The sequence below is a fragment of the Acinonyx jubatus genome, chromosome B4 (assembly GCF_027475565.1).
Source record: "Acinonyx jubatus isolate Ajub_Pintada_27869175 chromosome B4, VMU_Ajub_asm_v1.0, whole genome shotgun sequence".
In the NCBI taxonomy this organism is placed as follows: Eukaryota; Metazoa; Chordata; class Mammalia; order Carnivora; family Felidae; genus Acinonyx; species Acinonyx jubatus.
Genome location: NC_069387.1, coordinates 75,011,908 through 75,034,734, shown reverse-complemented (window position 1 = coordinate 75,034,734; position 22,827 = coordinate 75,011,908). Strand labels below are relative to the sequence as shown.

The window sequence follows — 22,827 nt, the reverse complement described above, 5'->3', positions numbered from 1 at the left end:
TCTTAGGCTATTGGGAGTAGTGAACAAAACACGCAAAGCATTTTGCAGTGCTTGATTTATCGTTAAGCACTACGCTGTGCCTTGTAGATAAAGGCAACACCCCCCAAATAGTAATGCTTTAAAAAGTATTTGACACTGGAGTTTTTCAGAGTCTGCAAGACAGAAACGGTTGAGAACTTAAGGCATACTTTCCAAGTCAGGGAAAGTGGCTAACCTTGGCTGGGATGGGGGTATGGGGAATCCAAGAGGTCAACTGCGCATAACTTGAACCAGTCAGGGTTAACAGATCCTAAGAGGAAGCTTCTGTGTCTACAAAGTACACAGTAACCAGAGAGCAAGCATGCCAAAATGGCATAACCTGATTGTAATGCAAACAGGTTTATAATCTCATAAACTCTGAGGACAAGGATTTTTATATTTTTCACTGATGAAAATTTTCCTAGCACCTACAATAGAGCCTGGCCATAGCAGGTGACCAAAGACGTGCAGAATGAGATCATGATGCCTTTCCCATTTATGCATCACCAAATTCCAAAGGTTGGCATTCACTAGAGCCATGTAGCTGCTACCACAAAGCACCTAAAGGCTGGGGAGGGGGAGGACTGGAAAAGGTCCCGGGCTATACATTGGACAGGAAATTCCCAACATTTGTAGCAAGCTGGAGCTACAGAATGGGAGGCCTAACGGGGGTCCCTGTTTCTATTTACCAGTCTGCTAAGTCTAGAGCAGAAACTTGAAATCTGTTCCACTCCCAGGCCCCACTCAGCAAGTCAGACAGTACCCAAGCCCATGTTCAGCTGTGGCCTTGAACGTAACACACAGTTACACCAGGAAAGGTTAAGGAATTTTCTTTATTTTTTTTACAAATTAAGACTATGTTGATTTCATATATTTCTGAATCAAAAACACCTTTGTCTTCACAGTATGAGTTAGAGAATGCAGCCTGAGCTGAAAACCAAGGAACTAGAAAAGAAAGTGATAATTACAGTGATTACTGTATTAAAAACCTGTTAGACATTTTCTTTAAAAGTAGTTTTTTGTATCTTGTCATTCTTGGCACTGTTTCTAAAGAAAAACTCCTTTATCCCAAGCAAAAAAGCATAAGAGGTGGAGTTTGGCTTCAAGAGATGTAACTCAGATTCTCAGGCCTAGCAGAGAATCAACAAATTTATGGAGAGTGCTACTGGGGCGGGGGGGTAATGGGAAGGAAGTCCCTTTAGTAAGTTCTCAAGCCAGAGGCTGGAGGTGGCAGCTAAATCAGAGGGCAGCATCCTCTGCAGAAGCAAGCCATTCTGGGCAGCATGGCACTCTAGGAATACCAACATCCCGGGAACAAATCTTTTCACGGGGTGGCCCGGGGATGCGGTGCCCTGCGAACCAGCAGCCACCGGGTCAAACTGCGTGCTGGTTGTGAACAGGGAGAGCCAAAAGTGGTATCATCCTGGCAGTGGACTCCTGATGGCTCAGTCCCCCTTACACTGAGGCCCTGTGAGTAGCCAGGGTCACACCTGCTCTCGAGGCTGCCTGCCCTTCTGTGCCCACTGATTGTGGCAGCTCCCTGGGAAAGAGCTGGTGATCCCCATTGGTATCGCCCTCCCTCACTCACAACCACAAAGCTGAAGGGAATTAGAGGTGTTACAGGTTTGATCACCTAGTCCCCACCCGGAAGGCTACAGATTTCTGGGAACAGGTGAACAGCCCAAAAACTAAAGTGCATCTGTAAAATGAATGTTTATCTACTGCCCCGAATCTCTGGCCTGACATTATTGGCGTCCAGGCGGAAAACAGAAATGCACTGGACTGTCATGAATGCTGCCTAAGTCATCACCACCCAGTTCTGCTGATCTGAACAAAGAACCATTCAGTTAGCAGCGGTTTTCTCCCTCACTGCCCCAAACAGGTCCTTATCTAGGTCTGCCTGGCAGAATTAGTTTACAATTACCCCCAGGCTCAACCATGCTCCTTCCCTATCCTTCCTCTCCTGGGATCTTCAATCAAAGTCACTGTGGTGGAAGCCACTCAACAACTAAGGTGATGACCAAAATAAAGATGGGAAGTTAGGGAATTCTATGCTCTATCTTGCCATACATAACCAGCCTTTTCATAAATGTCTGACAAGAATCAGTCTTTCCTTTGTATTGAAATCCTCCCTCCTCACGGATAGAAACAGGCAGATTCCCCAACGGTCAGACAAGAGATGGGGAATAGGAACACATAAATCCACACTCCTTTTAGGATAGCAAGGCAGAGAGATGTGTTTGTCAGACCAGCAACAGCTTGGGCAGCTCAGAGGAAGCAAAGCATCCACCAGGAGAGGCTCTTCATTTTCTTTGTAGATGTTGACAGAAGCTCAGATACAGTGAGCCTGGGTAAAAAAAACGGGACCACCAAACTCCTTTCCAATGGGAAACACACTGCCTAGTCCTACAGGAACTGTGCACAAACCAAACGATGCTGAGCAAAGGGCTGAGGCGGCTCTACCAGTTCAGGTGCACCTGGCGAAGTTCGGCTGGAAAGTGGACTCCTGGAGTTTGCTCTGCTGTGGATCCCACTCCTCGTCATGGTGACCGGCTGCCTGAGCAGAGGAAGAGGCTAGGACTGGGCTGGGCAGAAAAGGGAGTGGGGAAGAACCCCAGGAATACGAAGCCAAACTCCAAACTATATTCTGCTAATCAGTTTTTTGATCAAAAAATTCAAAGTAGAGAAAACCACAAAGTACAAAAGCTTTTCTGATGCTTTTCATTATCACAGAACACACCACCTGTAATGTGTGCGAAGAGGAAATGAGGGGTGGAGGGACAGGAGGTCAAACTGGACAAGGCTGGAAGGTCATTTCACTTCTTCTCTTTCTTCTTGTCCTACAAATGGAGAAAAATTGCCCAATTAATTTTCGGCATCTGGCATTCAAGCTAAAACTCTTGAGGGAGCCAATACCTGGCTACCTTCCGTTAGAGACTGGAAGGGAACAAGACCATAAAAAGAGGAGAAATGCTTCCTCCGTGAGGGAGGAACTGGATCTTAACCATCTTCCACTGGTGGTCCCTCAAGTTGCTGACAGACCTGACAGGAGTAAAAGTTAAGCAGCTGTCCCCGCTTCCACTCCAAGAGCACCCAGCTGGGCCACCTGACCACTCCTGGCTTACTCATAACTACCACAGCTCGGATCTCATCCAGTGAAAGCTGCAGACTGGCAGTCTACCCCAAAATAACTCCAACAAGAGGCCAAGACCAACTTTCCATTAAGCCAGAGAAGCATAAATCCTGGGCACAAACCAACGCCCAGAAATGATCTAGTCCAGTGAACACGTCATTCAATCCTCGGTGGAAGCCCAGTGTATTAAACAAATGAAAGTTGAGTTGCTTTGCCTAAAACCTGCTTGGAGCTCAGTCTAGTCGCCACACAAATAAGACAGAGCCACCAATCCCACCTACTCATCTGTTTCCACCAGCATCACACTGTCTCCTGTTTCCTAGTAAGATCTGTAAAAAAAAAAAAAACACCTCATGATTTCATTTGTTCCCCTACTGCCGGAGGAGACTATGTATGGCACTCACTAACCATATACAGAATGCTTCTCTGGAAACAAGACTAACAACCGGATAAAACTGGTCTACTTCTGACACACATTGATAAAAGCTGATTGCCAAGATTAAACAAATTCCCTAGAATATCTTTTCCTGAGTCATAACCATCTTCACAGCCTTTAAATTCTTTATATAGTAGACTGTTTCTTGGTGCCACTGAAGCCCTTTTCTCATTTGATACTAATCTCAGAGATCTGGTTTTTTGTTTAAGTTTTGTTACTTTTAAGTAATCACTACACCCAATGTGAGGCTCAAATTTACAACCCTGAGGTCAAGAGTCCCACACTAGGGATCCTCCACCCCCACCCTCCCCTTTTTTAAGGGAGTTGTTTTACTTGTTCCTTTTTCTCCTTTGGCTAAAGACTTCTGGTGGCCTTACAGTTAACCTGGACCTACACACTTCGTTAAGTTTTCAAATTTGAAGTATACATAGATGTTGAGTTCAGGAGCCATTCTCTCATCTTCAGGTGGTAGGCTGACTAACCTTCTCATTCATAGCCAGGATCATCATAAGTTTTCTGAAGAGAGTAATGAAATCTAAGAAGAGGTCAACGCAGTGCCTGAAACAGAAGAACCAGATTATAAGTTGGCATTTCCCACCTTCCTTTATCCACAGTCCACAGAGGTGCAGGACATAAAAACCCTGTGTCTACCCCACAAGTGAGCTTCACCGAACCACCAACTAAGTAAAACTCTAGTGTCTGAGATCCTTTACAACCCAACAAAGCCATGCAGCACAGGGAAAAGAAAAACTCAGCTTTAGACTCTGCAGGGGCCTATATCTGAACCCTGAACTACCATTAACTAGTTAAGAAACTCTGAGAGGATTACTACGTTAAAAAAAATGTATATATTAAAAAGAATGTGTTTCTTCTTCTCATGGTTAAAGGTTTAAAAAATACAAAAATAGGGGTGCCTGGGTGGCTCAGTCGGTTAAGCGTCCGACTTTGGCTCAGGTCATATCTCCCAGTTCGTGGGTTCAAGCCCTGCATTGGGACTCTGTGTTGACAGTTCTGAGCCTGGAGCCTGTTTCAGATTTTGTGTCTCCTCTCTCTCTGCCCCTCCCCTGCTTGCTCTCGCTCTCTCAAAAATAAACAAACGTTAAAAAAAAAATACAAAAATATAGAGCAAAAGGTAAAGAAAGATCCCTTTCCCTGTCCTATGCCTTAAAAGGATAATTAAATGCGTATTATTAATTCAATTTTTAAAAGATCTGAGGTCTTTCAGGAATTGAGGGAGACTATGCTATTTGGTATACAGTTCCAAAAGCATGGGTATCCTCCCATATACACTCCCGGAGGCTGGCCACTTAAGTTCGGATAGGGCCACCTAGTCCACTTTTAACCCTACTCACGGGGACAGAAAGGGAGGCGTTAAAGACCAGTTTTCACTCACCAGATATAATCCTTATCTCCATTTTCAGCTTTTTCAATAATGAGTTGAGTATCAAAAAGGACGAAGCCACACATGACCACCAGCCCCACATACAGGTTTGCCTAACACAAGAAGAATGAGATGGGTGACTGTGGTAGATGCCACAGAGGAAAAAACCAGCTGTACCTCTTTCTAGCTCTTGGCAATTTGAAAGTACAACAAATGCTAAGCCTAATGAATGACATTAACATTCATGGGAACAGAAGTCTATGGTGGAAACCACATGGCTTCCCTAGGCACAATTCTTCACTGCCCAATGAAAGTGAGCTTTCTGGAAGATTCTAAGTCCACCTTGCTTTAGGGTGAAGCAAGAAAAAGCGCAAGGCAAATGGCTGCTGGAAGTTATATGTAAAGTCTCACCTGGAAAAGCCAAATGGATCCAAAGAAAAGATTCCCCAGGGAAGACAAGAGCATCAGGCTCATGGCTGACATCAAGACACCTACAAGAGAGGACAAAATGCCGTCCTGGGAAAAGCCAAAGCAAAGTAAGGCAACCTCATTAAAGCTATTCCTTACGTTTCCCCCCAAATTAAGACTTTCAATTTCAACCCAACAGTCACAAGAAGTTGGAGGGTAGGCAAAGAGTCCAGTGAGAATTCCGGCTAAAGCGGAGACCCTCTCTCTGTTTTTCAGTCTGCACTTACCTCCCAGAAAGAGATAGCTGCGGCGCCTGGCATAGAGTGCACTCAGGGTGAAGCAGGTGAAGATCATTGCTGTGCCCATGAAGGCGGTGGGAAGAATGCTGTTAGAGGAAAAGACCATTAGACTGAGGGCTACAGGTCTGCAAACCTATTTAGAAAGCGTATCTGCAATGATAAAAAGACAGAAGATGCTACTAAAATAGTTACCTGGGATTGATGGCAATGCACAACTCCAGAGCAGGGCCCAGGCCAACTCCTAGAAAACAAAAAGCCCCAGAACACAGTATTACCATCAACTCTTGAAGAGGACCCTTGTACAAAAGTTGACCATCAAAAGTGCAGACATGCCCTACTCTTAAAAAACAAACATGTGTACTAAAGTAATTAAATCTCTCTCTTCTCCATCTTCCTTGTTTTCCAGAGAGCATATACTTGACTGAGTTATTTATAGACACAGCTACAAAACTGTCCTCTTAGCTGAAAATCTTGGATGACCCAGGATGAATACGGATTAGGAAAAATGAAGCAGGCATATCAAACATTTTTGAGCTAGGGGCACCTGGGTGGCTGAGTCAGCTGAGCAACTGACTCTTGATTTCGGCTGAGGTCATGATCTCAGTTTGTGGGTTCGAGCCCCCCATCAGGCTCTGGGCTGATTCTCAGTCCCCCTCCCTCTCTCAAAATAAATGAATAAACATTAAACAAAAAATAAGTTAAAATTAAAATTTTTTTTTTTTTTTTTTTTTGAGTTAAACTGTAAGCCTGCAATACTCTGAAGAGGAGTGATGTGAGACTAGAATGTAGGCCAGATCAGGAATCAGAAGAGAAGGATCAAGAGCAAACCAGTGCCTTGTGGCCAGCAACCTGTAGTCTTTCAGGGCTGACTCCTTTTATAGAAAAGGCCAGACCGGTTCTGCGGGTGGACACTGGCCAAGAGGAGGGTGCAGTGGCAACCTGTTCCAGCCCCAACGTTTCCTCTACTCTTGCTACACTCTCTCCTTCTGATAATTCCACCCCTTAATGCCTTCACAAACTAGCTTTCCCTATTTAAAAAAATCCTAATCCCTAAATCCCTTCCCTTCTATTTCAACACTATACAGACACGCTCAAAATGAGTTGTACTGAGTCAAATGCTGCTTCGCAAATATTTTTACTATGTAGCTTGAGTCCTGTTTCCTTTAATAATAATTGCAGAAGAGCTGTGCTTTTAACTGTTTTCTTGAGAATTAGCAATGTGCTCTGTAGGATGGCTCTCAATGTACGGCTTTAATTAACTGTCAGCAAAGTTCAGAATTGATGGTCACAGGAGGGACGAGTTGCCAGTGTTGAGTCCACTGTCAGGCTTAGTTATGCTACCTAAGCTCTTGAATCTCATTCATTCACACACATAAATGCTTATTTTGGGATACAAAAGTGTGTGTAAGTCACAGTCAGTAGTCACAAAGAGCTTATCCTCTGGATGGGAAAGCAAGATGTACCTCTTTGAATTAAGAAAGCAATACAAGACAAAATACACTCAAATACAAGACTGAGTAGTACAGAGTGCCAGTTGAGGTCAACGAGAATACACACAAATCTTGGGCCTTAGTCTAAAGAGATACTAGATACAGTACCCACTCCCACCCCAAATTAGCCCAGTCCTTACCATACCTGTAAGGAAAGCAAATCCAGCAAGAAGTCCCAGTCTTTTTTGCTCAGTTTCACGGCTATGAGGTGTTGCCATCAGCCAAATCATCAACCCCAGAGAGCCCAAGGCAGAGAGCAGGCCAGCCTGTCAGATCCAGAGTCAATAATTAAATACTTGAAAATATCAAATGTATTCTGGAGGAGACCTTATTGGGATCAAATATTCATCTGAACTTCCTAATACTGGCTTCTAACCTGGAGGAAGTGGAAAAGGCAGAGAGGGGTAAGGAGAAACCAGAAGGCTTACAAGACGGGATTAGGTGTGTTATGGTGGGTGTTAGAGGCTCTTCTGACCTGGGTAGTCTATCAGCCACAACTACCTGAGGCAAACTGTGATTCTTGCCCAAGAAAAAGATCATGTGGCAAGTGCTTGAAGCACATTCAAATCTGTAGGACAAGTAGAAATGACCTCTTTTTGATCACTTTAAAACACACACACAGGGGCACCTGGGTGGCTCAGTCAGTTGAGCATCTGACTTCAGTTCAGGTCATGATCTCACAGCTTGTGGGTTCGAGCCCCACATCAGGCTCTGTGCCGTCAGCTTCAGAGCCTGCTTCTGTGTCTCCCTCTCTTCCTACCCCTCCCCCGCTCATACTCTGTCTCAGAAATAAACATTAAAAAATTAAAACAACAACAACAACAACACACACACACACACACACAGGGGTGCCTGGGTGGCTCAGCTGGTTAAGCATCTGACTTTGGCTCATGTCATGATCTCTCAGTTCCTGAGTTCAAGCCCCACATGAAACTGTCTGCTCTCAGCACAGAGCCCACTTTGGATTCTCTGTCTCTCCCTCTCTCTGCTCCTCCCCAGCTTGTTCTTTCTCTTTCTCTCTCTCAATATGAATAAATAAACTTTAAAACACATACACACAAACATATATACCTATACAGAGAAAAAAGACTGAGAGGGTGCTACAAACTGGATTTTTATGTCTCCCCAAAATTCATGTTTAACTTTTAACCCCCAATGTGCTGGTATTTGAGAGGTGGGGGTCTTTGGAAGGTAATTAGGTCATGAGGGTGGAGACTTCATTAGTGCCCTTATAAAAGAGATCCCAGAGAGCTCCTTGCCTCTTCCACTGTGTGGAGACACAGCAAGAAGACGGTTATTTACACAGGAAGCAGGTCCTCACCACATAACATATCTGCTGGTGCCATAATCTTGGACTTCCAGCCTCCCAAACTGTGAAAAATGTTTGCTGTTTAAGCTACTCAGTCTATGGTATTCTGTTAGAGCAGTCTGAATGGAGTGAGACCGAGGTTAAGAACTAAAATGTCAACAGTTATTTCTGGGTGATAGGATTAAGGAGTTTTTCTTTCTTTCTCATCACTAGTCTGTTTTCCAAATTCTCTACAATGAACATGCATTAATTTTGTAAGAAGATAAAAAATTCTTTAAAAAATCCAAGTGGGAAAAGCCAGGCACTAGAAAAAGAGGAAAATAATTAAGGAGGTATGTGCAGACTAAAGTTCCTTTCTTCCTTTAAAGGTATAGCTGATCCTCGTTTTTCTCATAGTTATGCTCTATAAAGTTACTGTGAACAATGAATTAATGAATACTGAACAAATGTTCCTGAGGAAAATAAAGGGTTAGATTCTCACGTACCTCTGGTTATGTTTTCTTCAACTGAACAATACATGTTTTACGTGTGTTTATGTTTAAGGACACTTTATTTGATATATACTGTTGATTCATTAACCTTGAATTCATGGCCAACAGCACTACAACTCGTGCCTGAACAAGCTTATTTAACACACATATTTTCTCCATAAGACACATCACAGTCTTAGTGAACTTTTTTTTGCAGTTAGGAACATCTTTTGCACTTAGGAACACTAGACAGCACTCTAGCACTATGCTTGGGGTCCACTTTAAACACTGACATCACCATCAAAATTACAAAAATGCAAAAAACGTGGCACTATACAGACCAACAAAAAGGATCCTTGTTTATAGTACAAGAGCTTGAAACAGGGCAGTGTGTTGCTTCATTCAACCTCAGCTGGAACACGTGAGATACGCAACTCAAATTGTTTGTGGTTCTGCTTATGACTGCAAATGTCTGTAAAAGCACTGTGAGTACTAATTTTAGGCTTACAAACACATTTTAGCAAGTAGATAAATTCATAAATACGGAATACATGAATAAGGATAACTGCATTTTACTACATTACTTAAAAAAACAAACCAAAAAACCCAACACACAACCAGAAGCCAAAATGGCTACTCTTGCCTAGAAGGTGGAGTATGTTTTAGTCTAAACTCCAGGGACCAAAGTCTTATCCTTTGAGTATCTAGAGTAATTTTTCACACAACCTCTGCCAGGAGATGCCTGAGCATAGGGACAGTTCTCAGTAGTGGCAAATGCCAACACAGACACACCCCCTGTACTTACACTAAAAAGGACACTTGGAAAGGACAAGTCTTGGTTAGTGAGAACTTCAAACTTTTTGGTTATTCCTCAACTGTCCCTTTTATTCTAACTGGCCAAACCCCAGGTCTCTTTCAACACAGGAAAGTGAGTTGTTGCAGGTTTTTACTCAACCATGCAGACATAAGAGCATCAGAGAATAAAATAGGTCAAATCCTCCAAGGTCTCAACCCTGCCTCTCCTGATAAGCATATAATCAGTGTGTTGCATGTAAGAACTCCAGTTACAGGCAAAAAAGAGGAAGAACGAAGGAAAAGATAAAAAGGCTACCATGCAAACCCCAGCAGTCACGTCATGTCACTAGTTATAGTGTCAGGGTCTTACACGTCAGCTGCCCATCATTCCGTGTCCAGGTTATGACATCCTGTTTTCAGTTTCTAGAGAGGGCACAGCTGCCAAAAAATTTAAATGGCTCTGCACGTCCTTATTTACCAGCTAGCTCTGGCTGATTCAGATAACAAACTACAGAAAAGGATTAAGGAGGGATACAGGCTTGCACCATCCTGCTGAGCTGGTTTCAACCTAATGCAATTTGTGCCACAGCAACTGGGAGAGACACTGCTCTTACCTGAAGGAAATGAGTGACCACATGGACATAGGCCCCCGCAGCCGCCACAAACATACAGAGGGCAAAACTGGCATAGACCTTCTTCAGGTGCTGCTGTGTCGAGGGGGTTCTAGGAAAGAATGTTAAACAGCCATCATTCTAGGACCAATCTCATTTCTAAGCTAATAATCATTTCTCTCTCTTCTTCCCAGGGCATATGTATAAGTTATAATAAAGAAAGAATGATTTGAAAATAGGTTAACTGAGAATCTTAAATGCTGGGGAGGAGCCAAAGGCCCCAAATTATGAACAATCAGTATCCAAACTAGAATAACTAAATGGTTTTTCAATGACCACACAACAGCCCTTAGAATTGGGGTGCTTTTACTGATGAATGGATAAAGAAATTGTGGTTTATATACACAACGGAATACTACGTGGCAATGAGAAAGAATGAAATATGGCCCTTTGTAGCAACGTGGATGGAACTGGAGAGTGTTATGCTAAGTGAAACAAGCCATACAGAGAAAGACATATACCATATGTTTTCACTCTTATGCGGATCCCGAGAAACTTAACAGAAACCCATGGGGGAGGGGAAGAAAAAAAAAAAAGAGGTTAGAGTGGGAGAAAGAGCCAAAGCATAAGACACTCTTAAAAACTGAGGGTTGATGGGGGGGTGGGGGGGGGGGGGTGGGAGGGAGGGGGGTAGGTGATGGGCACTGAAGAGGGCACCTTTTGGGATGAGCACTGGGTGTTGTATGGAAACTAATGTGACAATAAATTTCATATATTTAAAAAAAAATCAATAAAAAAAGAAAAAAATTTAAAAAAAAACTTTATTTGTGGAAACAAACAAAAAAAAAAGAATTGGGGTGCTTTTATCAGTGTCTGGATTCTAGCAAAGCTAATATGTTAGTTTATACATACAAAAGTTAATAAAGTAGGAAAAGAAACAAGATATGAAAGGAGATGCAATAATAAACTAGTCAAGATCAAAACACTTACATGTGGGAAAATTTTAAGAGCGCATCAAAGTTGATCTTCCGATCAAATATGTTCATGATGCCAGAGTCTGTGGGACACAGCCTCCACTCTGTAGAATCAAGGATAAGAAGAAAGGTTATTTTAAAGATACAAGATGTACAAAGTAACATAAACAACTTTCTCATGGAAAAATAGTACAAGTTTCAGAAAATGAAAGTATCTAAAACCCCACTGTCTTAACACAGCCATTTTCATTTTTATGTATTTGCTTCCACGATACGTTTGCAATCCTACTCAACCATTTTAAAGGGGACAGAGGAAATAAAGCCATCTCCTCCCCAAACTATTTTGTTACTAGCATTTGCTTTCTATTCTTACAGAAGGTAATTTGTCCCTTTAATAGTTTCTTTCTTTGAGAAATTACCAGTAGCAATCTAGTTAAAGGGACCCAGTCACTGGAACATAAAGCAATCTTACGTCACTGTTTCAAGATGCTAGAGAATTCTCTCAGCAAAGGTGCACAGAACCTCAAAGATGAAGGGAGTAAGGAAGGGAGGGAGGAAGGGAGCTAGGCCAGGCAATAAGTCTTGAACTTTAAATATATACATGTAGAAACTTTCCATCTAGTGCATGTTAGAACTGAACTGAAAGGGATTTACAATTTTATTTTTTTTAATTTTTTTTAACGTTTTATTTATTTTTGAGACAGGGAGAGACAGAGCATGAACAGGGGAGGGTCAGAGAGAGGGAGACACAGAATCTGAAACAGGCTCCAGGTTCTGAGCTGTCAGCACAGAGCCTGACGCAGGGCTTGAACTCATGGACCACGAGATCATGACCTGAGCCGAAGTCGGCCACTTAACCGACTGAGCCACCCAGGCACCCCATGGGATTTACAATTTTAAAAAGAGAAAAGTGCAGAAAGGATTTTTTAAAACACAATTTCAGAATGTTTCCTATAGAAGAGTTGGAACAGTACAAAGAATTCCTATATACCCTACACCCAAATTTCCTAAATGTTAATATTTCGCCATATTTGCTGTATGCCCTGCCCTCTATATATAACACAATGTCCATTTACCCCTAAACACTTCAGCGTGTACATCCTGAAAACTGACCAAAACCAGGAAATTAACACTGACACAATTCTACTATCTGATCTAGAGACCTTAATCAGATTTTGTCAATTGTCCCAATATGTCACAGAAAGGACATTTTTAACTGAACCGTACCCAGGTTACATTCCATCAACACCATAAAGTTAGGCTCTTAAATTTTGCTCCCTCCTCTATCTCACATGCAATTCTAAATAAATATATTCAATCTACAGAGCTAAAAATCTAATCAAGAATTTTCATCTTCCCTAACTATCCATCATCCACAATCATCCAGATTCTTAATAGACCCATAATGTCTATTCATTTCAAATTGACCAAAAACGGGGTGTGTGTGTGTGGGGGGGGGGTTACTAAAACACAAAAGGTAAGTAATTCGAAAGATAGGCAAGATAGGCCAACTACTCCCACATATTCCAATCAGCACCTAGCCCAATACTCAGCAAAATTAACCTGAGCAAGAAAAGTTACAATCCCAAACTGACTTCTGAGAAATCCTGCGCCAGTGGAAAGATTCCATTCTTCTAGTTCTCACGGATCACTACCATTTGTTTACTGAGGCTCGCTCTCGCACACATGAAACAATTACAATGGCTAGCTGGCTTTCTCTTGATTTACTCTTTCCTTTCTCACCAACATGCCTACTCACCTCAATTTTTTTGTTAGTTCTGTTCTTAAGGATGGATACAGTAAGAAGCTGCAGAGCCCACTAAAGCTGCTGCTCGCAAATCGAAGTCACAGGGCTCTGGGCCCTCTTGATCTAGATGGTGCAAGTATTGCAGGCTGTTGCACGGCCAACCACAGCCTTCCAGAATCATGATGAACACATCCTCCAGAGAGCATACTTACAGGCTGGCAGAATCCAGCACCTGGAAAGTGTCTTTGTTTAAGGCTTCCATTAACATCCCTAATGACATCCCTAGACAGAACTTGCAACAGTTCTGAAACAACCTTCAGAGCCAAGTTTCTCAGGATTCACAACAACACTCAAGTACCTCTTGCTTCCAATTTCAAGAGTTAAAAAAAGGTGGTGAATGGGCCCTGCAGTGTAAATCCTCAAATACTCAGAGGACTGTTAGAAAGGGGCAACACCCTGTAATCAGACCCCACTGAGTGGAAACAGTGGGAGGGGATAATGACAGAAACTCCTCTTTCCCAGTTTGCTCTTTGATATTTCCCAGGGGGTACTGACTGCCTCTTACAACTGCTAATGGAAAAACCAAACTATCAAAAGGTTATGAGGACAGGGAGTATCAAATAGGAATTTCTCCATGATTTAGTAGTGCCTCGTGGTTTAAAATCATTAAAAAATCAATGAAACAAAACCAGTTTCCCAGCATCACCACTGATTCTAAAATTAAGTGAAATATGTAATTACCAACTTTTCTAGATGCAAAGGCACATAGCAATTGTAACAATAGGGTTACAGGGAAAAACACAGTAAGGTATACATTTAATAAATGACATGATGTATATATGACATAATTTATTTCAGAACTGTTAAAACATGAGAGGGGGGAAGTTAGGTCTTAGAATCAAGGAAATATGACAGTTTGCTCTAGGTCTGTTTCAAATAGACAAGAACTAATGTACAGATAAGTAAAAAGTCAAAAACAGTTCTTAGAAGTTTTGCAAGATGGATTACACTAACCAAGTCTCTATCTTAGCCTCAACTACTGTGTTCAAAAGTTGCAGAGAAAACATATCTACATTGCAATGGTCAATATGCAAACTCAGCTGAACAAGATTCAACTGCACTCATAACTCAAAAATAGCAGCTCCCATACCAAAAGTATTTTCAGTCCCAGGAAACAGTCAGCACCTAAGAGGGCTTCAGGTATTCAAAACCATTAACCAAGTAACTCAGCTAACATTTCAAAGGGGCCCCACAATTAAATGAAAATCTTTGTTTTTAAAAAAAAGGATGTTAAAATGTATCATACGCTTTGCGTGTATATTTTACAATAAAGGAAAAAAGTGTATTACAAGGTGCTCAAAAATTATTCAATACAATAGTTCCCCTAATACATATCAGCCCATTACGAAACCCATACCAGCACTGGTCTTACTCTGGATGCCAACTCATACGAAAATTTAAAAATTGTATGCGCTCTCCCGTTCCCCAGTTCTACACTCAAATTTAAACAAAGAGGTGGGATTATTTATTTATTATTTATTATTTATTTATTTACAATGTATACAGTGCCTCATAGACTCATGAGAAATTTGTCTGTATTGCATTTGAGAAGTAAATGTTCAGATGTTAATTATAATCAAACACCTTTAACTTGGTTCAAAGCTTCATTTAATTCTGTCAACCTTAGGAGAGCAGGAATATCTAATTTCTCAGAATTTGCCAACATCTGTCGTGCATATACTGCTAAAGCTTTGTTAGAAGCGTCACCATTCTGTGGTTCCTCTGGCCAGCCTCCTCTGCCAGAGGCACCCAAAAACAACAAAACTTACTGCACAGCTTTAGCAAGAAAGAAAAAATTAATACATTGTTTTGAGTTAGTATTCCTGAGGTCTGGAAGGAGGGAGGGGCAGGCAGAAGACAGACACTCTCATCAACTAACATCCATGTCTTATGTCCCACTAAATCTCTTGTTTTGTTCTAGGTATCTTCCTTACCCTTGTCCTAAAATGAAAAATTATCAAGGGCCAAGCCTTAAAAACAAAACAAAATTCTCTACAATCTTATTTCAATATCTATTAAGTACAGACCACATGAAACATGGCCAACTGGCCAAAAGCTATGCAAACAGGAACAATCATGAATTTAAAAAAAAAAAATCCTTGCCTTTTAAAGAGAAGAGCCTGCTGACTGCTGGGCAGAAGGCTGTCTTGATGTACACAATTTAACAACATTAAACCAGCAAGTCACAGAAACATTGTTCATACATTTAATTAAAATTTAGTTTGTGGAGGGGCGCCTGAGTGGCTCAGTCGGTTAAGCGTCAGACTTCAGCTCAGGTCATGATCTCACGGTTTGTGAGTTCGAGCCCTGAGTTGGGCTCTGGGCTGACAGCTCGGAGCCTGGAGCCTGCTTCAGATTCTGTCTCCCTCCGTCTGCCCCTCCACTGCTTGCACTCTGTCTCTCACATTGTCTCATTAAAAAAAAAAAAAAAATTAGTTTGTGGAGTGCCTAGATGGCTCAGTCTGCTGAGCTTCTGACTTCGACTCAGGCCATGATCTAATGGTTTCTGAGTTCCAGCCCCACGTTGGGATCTGAGCTGACAGCTCAGAGCCTAGAGCCTGCCTCATATTCTGTGTGTCTTTCTCTCTGCCCCTCCCTGCTTGTGCTCTCTCTCTCTCTCAAAAATAAACATTTAAAAAACCATTTAGTTTGTGAATTGTATGGTTCTTCATTTCTGTTGTAATTCCACCATTTTGAGTCCTCTTCCTACACATCTAGAAGGGACCAACTGATACTTAAGAGAGAAGAAAAATCCCATGTGATTAAAAAGGTAGGGGGGGCAGGGCCTGGGTGGCTCAGTGGGCTAAGCATCCAACTTTGGCTCAGGTCATAATCTCGAGAAGTCTATGAGTTTGAGCCCTGCATTGGCTCTGTGCTGACAGCTCAGAGCCTGGAGCCTGCTTCAGATTCTGTCTCCCTCTCTCTCTGCCCCTCCCCTGTTCGCACTCTGTCTCTCTCTCTCAAAAATAAACATTAAAAAAAATTTTTTTAAATAATAATAATAAAAAAAAAAGGCAGGGCAGGGAGGGGGCAGAATTGCCTTTTTTTTCAGTTCTTCCTATTGAATAGCTTTCAGTCTCTGCATAACTACGTACCCAGAATAGTGGTTAAGAGCATGGCTATACGCATTTGAACCCTAGTTGATATTTCCTTAGCTGTGTGACATGAGGCAAGTTTCTGGCACTTGAACCTCACTGTGCTTTAGTTTCCTAATTTGTGTATAGTAATATATAATATTCTCCACTTCATAGGGTTGAGGATTATATGAGATAATACAAATAAAGTGCTTAGAATAGTGCTTCATGAATAAGACTGGCTCCATAAGTTAACCATTGTTTTATTAGTGTAAATACTCATTACTCTCATGTCCTCAGTGCATTAATTTCCCCTAGTTTTAGAAAACATTAACTGTAGGGGGGCAAAACACGAGAAACTCTTTAAAAATATAGAGAACTATCTGAGGGTAGATGGAGGGATTGTGTGTATGGGGGAATGGGCTAAATGGGCAAGGGGCATTAAGGAAGACAGCTGTTGGGATGAGCACTGGGTGTTATAAGTAGGAATGAATCACTGGATTCTACTCCTGAAATAATTATTGCACTATATGCTAACTAACTTGGATGTAAATTTTAAAAAAATAAATAAAGAAAAGAAAACATTAATTGTAAATCTAATTTACACATGCCTTTTAAAAATATTATTCAACCATTAACTCACAGCTAATTATATCCTGAAGACTTAATGATTTTACTCAAAAGAGTAAAATTAAATGGGGAAGATGGGGAGAAATCTAAGAAAATTATAAACTGTAATTTAAAGGAATTTGATAAATTTTATTATTGGATAACATTACTTTTGTTTAAATGGCATGCCTCTCCTCGGGCATATTTACACGGTACCTCCTGCCCCACAGGGCCACAAGGTGTTTTGAGACAGCCTAATAACCACTAAGTGATAATCCGAAGTGGTTGAGAACTTGATGAAGTAAATGGTCATTATCTTGATGTTTTCCTTGGCGTCCCTAAGAGGTAGGTCTGTTTGGTTTCAGGAAATCCGAAGAACTGTTTCGACATGGCTGGGCTCTGATGGTCCTAGATTTGAACCCTAGATGTCCCAGACCTTCCCTTAACTTGGACTAAGATTCCTGACTAGCTAGATTAGCTAGCTAACACTGAATCCTGTCTCACTAGGGTGGTGCCTCAGAACCAAGCCAGTTAACTAGACATGGAATGCCTCCTGCCTTCAATAAATTATTTTTTGCATCGAACTTTGACATTACTGAATCCCTTTCTCCATAACCACGTCTGACAGACTGAATCATAAGGAGGCACCAATGTCCTAAATACGACGTCATCTCCCAGTGTAAACCAGTAAATAAGCCTTCTCCAATAACAACATATTTAGCCCAAATGAGCAGGCATAGATTAGGAAAAACAGCACACCCATTCAATTCGTATCCTTGAAGCTCTTTTTAAGTGTTTTGGACTCTAGTTAATTGTGCCCGAACCTCTCTCACATATTTGGATGTAAGCACCCTGAGACCAGAGCTTGCATCTAATTCAGCTCTCTTGCATCTGATTCTAACAAAGCTTGTGTGATTAAGCACAACCAGGAGTCCCCAGAGCAAACGAAGACACCCCCCCCCCCCCATTATCTAATCAAGAGTGCTGTATCTAATCAAGAGCTGACATTCCCCAACTGGCTCAAAAGGGAACCTACCATGAGGGGTAACGTGATGGCCCTAAAAGCCAATGTCTACAGTCTTTGGAAAACAAAAACGGGTTTGTTAAAAAAGCTACTCTGTGTAATTTGGTTAGAAACTCGGGGGTGGGGGGTGGGGAACTGGAGCGCCTGCGCGGCTCAGTCGGTTAAGCTTCCAACTTCAGCTCAGGTCATGATCTCACAACTCGTGTGTTCGAGCCCCATGTCGGAATCTGCTGACAACTCGGAGCCTGGAGCCTGCTTTGGAATCTGTGTCTCCCTCTCTCTCTGCCCCTCCCTGGCTTACACTTGGTCTCTCTCTCTCTCTCTCAAAAGTAAATAAACATCAAAAAAAATTTTTTTAAGAAAACAATTACATCTCCATAAAAAAAAAAAAAAAACAACACCTCTGGGGGAACAAAACAGGGTGAAGTGGAAGACACTTCTAACAGATTCTATGGCCAAGCCAAAATAGCAAAGGAAAATTTAGCAGATAGAACATCAAGAGAATATTCAGTATTTTCCCAGAGGAGACTAATACCCACGGGTAGTTTATGAAATAAAGTGAAACTTCAGGCCAGTAGTCGTATCTTTTATAATATCACTAACTATATTTATATAAAATGTCACAACTTTTAAAGTGCTTTTATATACGTTATCTCCTTTGATGTTCACACCAAAAATGATTAGTCTCCCTTTAAAAAGAAAGTTCAAAAAGGCAGTATAATAATGACACGAGCACTGGCTTTGGAGTCAGAAATCCTGCCATTTTCTACCTCATAATTTTGGGGAAATCATTTTACCTAAGATCATCTAGGCTTCCTTATCTGTAAGATAAGGATGATTATCCCTGCTCTACCAAGCTTACTGAATGCTGGTAAGAAAATCCGTGTGACGTAAATAAAAAGTACAGCACAGGGGAACAAAGTCGGTGAGACTGTAATAGTGTTTGTATGGTGAGATGGTAGCTACACTTGCAGGGAGCACAGCATAAGGAGCACAGCATTATGTATAGACTTGTTGAATCACTATGCGGGTACACCAGAAAAGTGGTGTAAGGCGGTGTCAACTATACCGCCAAAAAAAAAAAAAAAAGAAGAAAAGAAAATCTGTGTGAAATCATTGTAAAGTACAAAAGGGACAAACGGACATTAGTATTGACCAACACCACAAAGTTAAGTAATAGAACCCAAACCAGATTAGGGGCCTTCTGATCTCTAATGTCTGGTGCTCTCTCTACTATTACACTCTATCTACAGCAGAAAAGCAGGTTTTCGTTAAGGCAGTTCCAGCCATTGGCAAAGAGAAATCTTAAAAATATTAACACACGCTGATTCCTGTCACACTCTTCTAGATTTTTCAGCACTTTGCAATAAACATGAGCTATATGCATAACGAGGGGGAAAAAAACAGAAATGCTGACTAAATATTTGGATTAATTTTACCTTTCCTATTCTTAGGACAGTAAGACTTCAGTCGCATCAATAGCAGGGAAGGGAGAGACAAGAAAGGGGGTTCACTAAGCCATGTTTCCACAGTTAAATAATGGAAGAAGGAAACGGAATTCAAATTACAGGGTGTTTCTCAAGGATTCAACCATTCTGTCTCTACTGGGAGGAAAATGGCAGAGAATCTAAGCACCAGCATATTCTTGAAGTCAGAACAAAAAAAAACATTAGACAAAGATAAACTGCCAAAGAGAGTAAACCTAATAATTACAGAAATAGGTGTATTTGTAGAAACCATAAGAATTTAGTTATGCAACTTGAATAATCTTCCTTCAACTGAATTCTTACCCCAAAGATAAACTAAAACTGAGTATCAATAAATAACTAGAAAAGCCTATTCGCAATTAACTTTTAACCTTAAAATCTTTGTTTCAGGCACAGTCAGCTCTTCCGCAGGGTTACACATTCACAAGTTAACTATTGCTAAAACAGTCAAGTTCAGAGAGGTTTTTGTTATTGTTTGGTCAAAGAAAGGCGGATGGGGTAGGCAATGCATTTCTGGGCTGGCACTCGGTAACAATTTCACACTTAAATATACAAAATTACCAAAGCCTACTTACTACCACAGATCCAGCAAATAGGTCCAAGAAAAAAAAAAACAACCGCCCAACGACGCCTTTCCTAAACCGGACTTTGAGAAAGACGCCCACAAGGCTCAGGACCAAGCAAAGCCAAGGCCACCTCACCTGTCCAAAGGTAATCAATCAGACCAGAATGGGGCTGTTCTGTGGGGCTGGGAAGCCAGGAAGGGTCTTCCCACCTCCTGCCTCTGCCTTCGGCTTCCAAGTAACTAAGGAGCCTCGCGTGTCACAGAGGAGCGTGACATCACCTGACTGGCGTGACAGGGCAGGCTGCCTGACCAGGCCCTTCCTCGAGTCCTGGCCTTCGCCGCTCAGCCAGAGGGGGGTCGGCCAGAGGGCCAGCAGCAGAGCAGCGATCAGTCGGGTGGAGCAAGGGTGACCACAAACCCATGAAGTTTCGCTTTCATTAGCCTCGGAAGAAAGGGGCGGGGGACGTGACCTGAATTCAAGTAGTGGAGGCTGGGCCAAAAGGGCCCCTGCGCCTACTCTTGGCGGGGGGAAAAAAGAGAAAAACCGCAGAGTGGGAGGGAGGAAGGAAGGAAAAGGGACTAACAAGGACCCTTCGCTAGCACTCGCGGGCAGAACCGGAGCCTCGAGGGCCCCCAAAACCTGCCGGACTCGCCCCCGCCCCTCCCCCGCTCCGGTACGGTTGCGCATGCGCAGTACTAGTTCCGATCTTCTCCCCTCCCCGCCCAGCTTTCCAGAGTTCCGTCGCGGAGCAGGGCCCCATTCCCCAAAGGTGCAGTCTGTCCGAAAACCGAGACTATTCCCACTCTTGCTCAGTCGATACTGCTAATCCCCTTTCCATTTCTCACTCCCGGCTTGCGCAGTCCCAGTTTTAGACGTTTGTTCTTACCGGCCTCTTAGAAGCCCACACAGCTCTTCTAACACCGGATGTGCTTCTGACACTCCCAGAGTCCGCTCCAGACTCTTCACTCAGCGTTCGCCAGTCGAAGGAAGCTCCGCCCCTGCGTTCCGCTTAAAGCCAGTCTTCATTGGCCGCTGGCCGCACCTCTACCTTCCCATTGGCTGTACGTGCGTAAACAACGGCTGCTTACTTCAGAGCCATTCGCTAGTGCCCTTGTCAATCAAGACTCTGGCCGCCAACCGATGTCGTAGGAAAAGGTCTCCTCCTCTTCCCCATAGTTGGGAAAGACCGCGGTCTAAAGCCGCCCCTAGTGGAGGAAGTGAAGAGGGGCAGGCCGCACCCAAGGTACCTGACTAGTCACGGAGCCCCCACAACGCTAGATGGTATAGCGCGGCAAAGTCCCGGGATTCTGGTTTTAAGCTTCTCATGGAATGTTAAAACGGGAAAAAAAATTCAGATAACACGTAAAAAAGCGGTCTCACAGGAGCCAGTCTACCTTTAACCTTGCCGAGCTTAGGCTTTAGAGCACTCTTGTAGGCTCAGCGAATTGTCCAGGAATGCGAGGAAAATATAGCAGCCCCCGTCCTGCATCGGAAGCACCGACACCCTCTAGCCCGGGTGGTGGTCCTGGGGCCGCGGGCGGGGCTGAAGGGCTTCCAGGATCACCTTGCCTGCTTGGGGGAAGTGGGCGACAACTTCACAATCACTTCGGCCTGTGGAGTAGGGTGGATGGGAGAGGGAACTAGGGCGGCGATCTGGCAAAGCTGCCCAGGCAACTGGGAGAAGCTAAACCAAGAGAGATCAAAGGGCTGGAGCTCCCCAAGAGCGTGTCCCGGGCCAGAAGCATCACTTGTGCAAGAACTTATAGTAAAGGGTTGTGAAGCTGGTTTAAAAAAAAAAAAAGTTTCAACACTATCAACTTTTTAAACTCGTTTTTTACTAGTTTATCTAATATCTCTATAAAAATAGTACAAAATTGATATATGAAGAGGCAAAAGTATGCAGCCAAAAATGTAGAAAAAGAGAGCTTATAGTGGTTGCCAGGTAGTTTAAAATGTTCTTTTTTTTTTTTCCTGGATTGTGTGATGTTGTTTTGTCAGCATTTTAAAATAGGCAATGATTTTTTTCTTATTCTAAATAAATATTGACTTATTATATAATTTTGTATTCTATTTCTTAAATACAGCCCCAGAATTGCATATGTTTTAGGCTGCACAGAATATAGATTCACCACTGCCTCTCATTTTATTTTTTTTAGTGTATTTTTTAAGGCTTGCTTATTTCTTTCTTTCTTTCTTTCTTTCTTTCTTTCTTTCTTTCTTTCTTTCTTTCTTTCTTTTGAGGAGGTTGGGGGAGCATGCCTGTGGAGGAGCAGAGAGAGAGGGAGAGAGAATCCCAAGCAGGTTCCTTGCTGTCAGTGCAGAGCACCCTCCTCTCTTTGGGGCACAAACTCACCAACCCTGAGGTCATGACCTGCATCAAAATCAAGAGTCAATGATACTTAACCAACTGAGCCACCTAAGCACCCCCTGCCTCTCATTTTATAGATGAGGAAACATGTCCCTGGACAGAAAAGGTTCTGGCAAAATAAGGCAAGAAATTTAGATTAAGCATTGGATCAGTAGAGATGAGATCAGAATTCAGGATTTAGGAAATAACTTTCTAGAAGGATAAAACAGTTATCTTTTTTTGTAAAGAATACAAATGTGCAGGGTATGATTCTCAGTACCCAACTCAGGTATGCAATAAATATAATTTTACTTCCTACAGTACAACCCAATATTTATCCTGAACCTCATTCCATCAGAGTGGGTGAAAATGTACTATTAGACTTCCTTGGGGTTTCTCTCCCTACCCGACCCTAATTTCTGCTGCATTTCTTGGGTAAAGTGCTTGGGAACAGGGCCTATCTGGTTCCTGGTCATCAACCCACACAGGTTGCTGCAGAGGTTTTTACCTTTGTACTAGTGCAGCAGCTCTATATTTCATGCCATAGTTAAGGCACAAGAAAACTTTTGTCAGGCTAATGCTGAACTCT

General features: G+C 42.4%; 2 protein-coding genes across 3 annotated transcripts in view; both read right to left on the bottom strand.

Moving 5' to 3' along the window:
- Positions 1–22,827, bottom strand: part of PRPF40B (pre-mRNA processing factor 40 homolog B) — a 221,127-nt gene that overhangs the window by 109,340 nt on the left and 88,960 nt on the right. The gene's annotated exons all lie outside the window — the stretch shown is intronic.
- TMBIM6 (transmembrane BAX inhibitor motif containing 6) lies at positions 833–20,925 on the bottom strand. Of its 2 annotated transcripts, none has more exons than XM_027036077.2 (10): positions 20,778–20,925; positions 11,341–11,428; positions 10,354–10,462; positions 7,311–7,431; positions 5,868–5,916; positions 5,664–5,761; positions 5,380–5,459; positions 4,981–5,081; positions 4,070–4,145; positions 833–2,858 (listed from the first exon to the last, which is right to left on the bottom strand). In XM_027036077.2, the coding sequence occupies exons 2-10, from the start codon at positions 11,394–11,396 to the stop codon at positions 2,835–2,837; spliced, it is 714 nt and encodes a 237-aa protein (XP_026891878.1). In that variant the 5' UTR covers positions 11,397–11,428; positions 20,778–20,925; the 3' UTR covers positions 833–2,834. The 2 variants fall into 2 exon arrangements, with proteins under 2 accessions (XP_026891878.1, XP_026891879.1); XM_027036078.2 differs by lacking the exon at positions 20,778–20,925 and adding an exon at positions 20,027–20,167.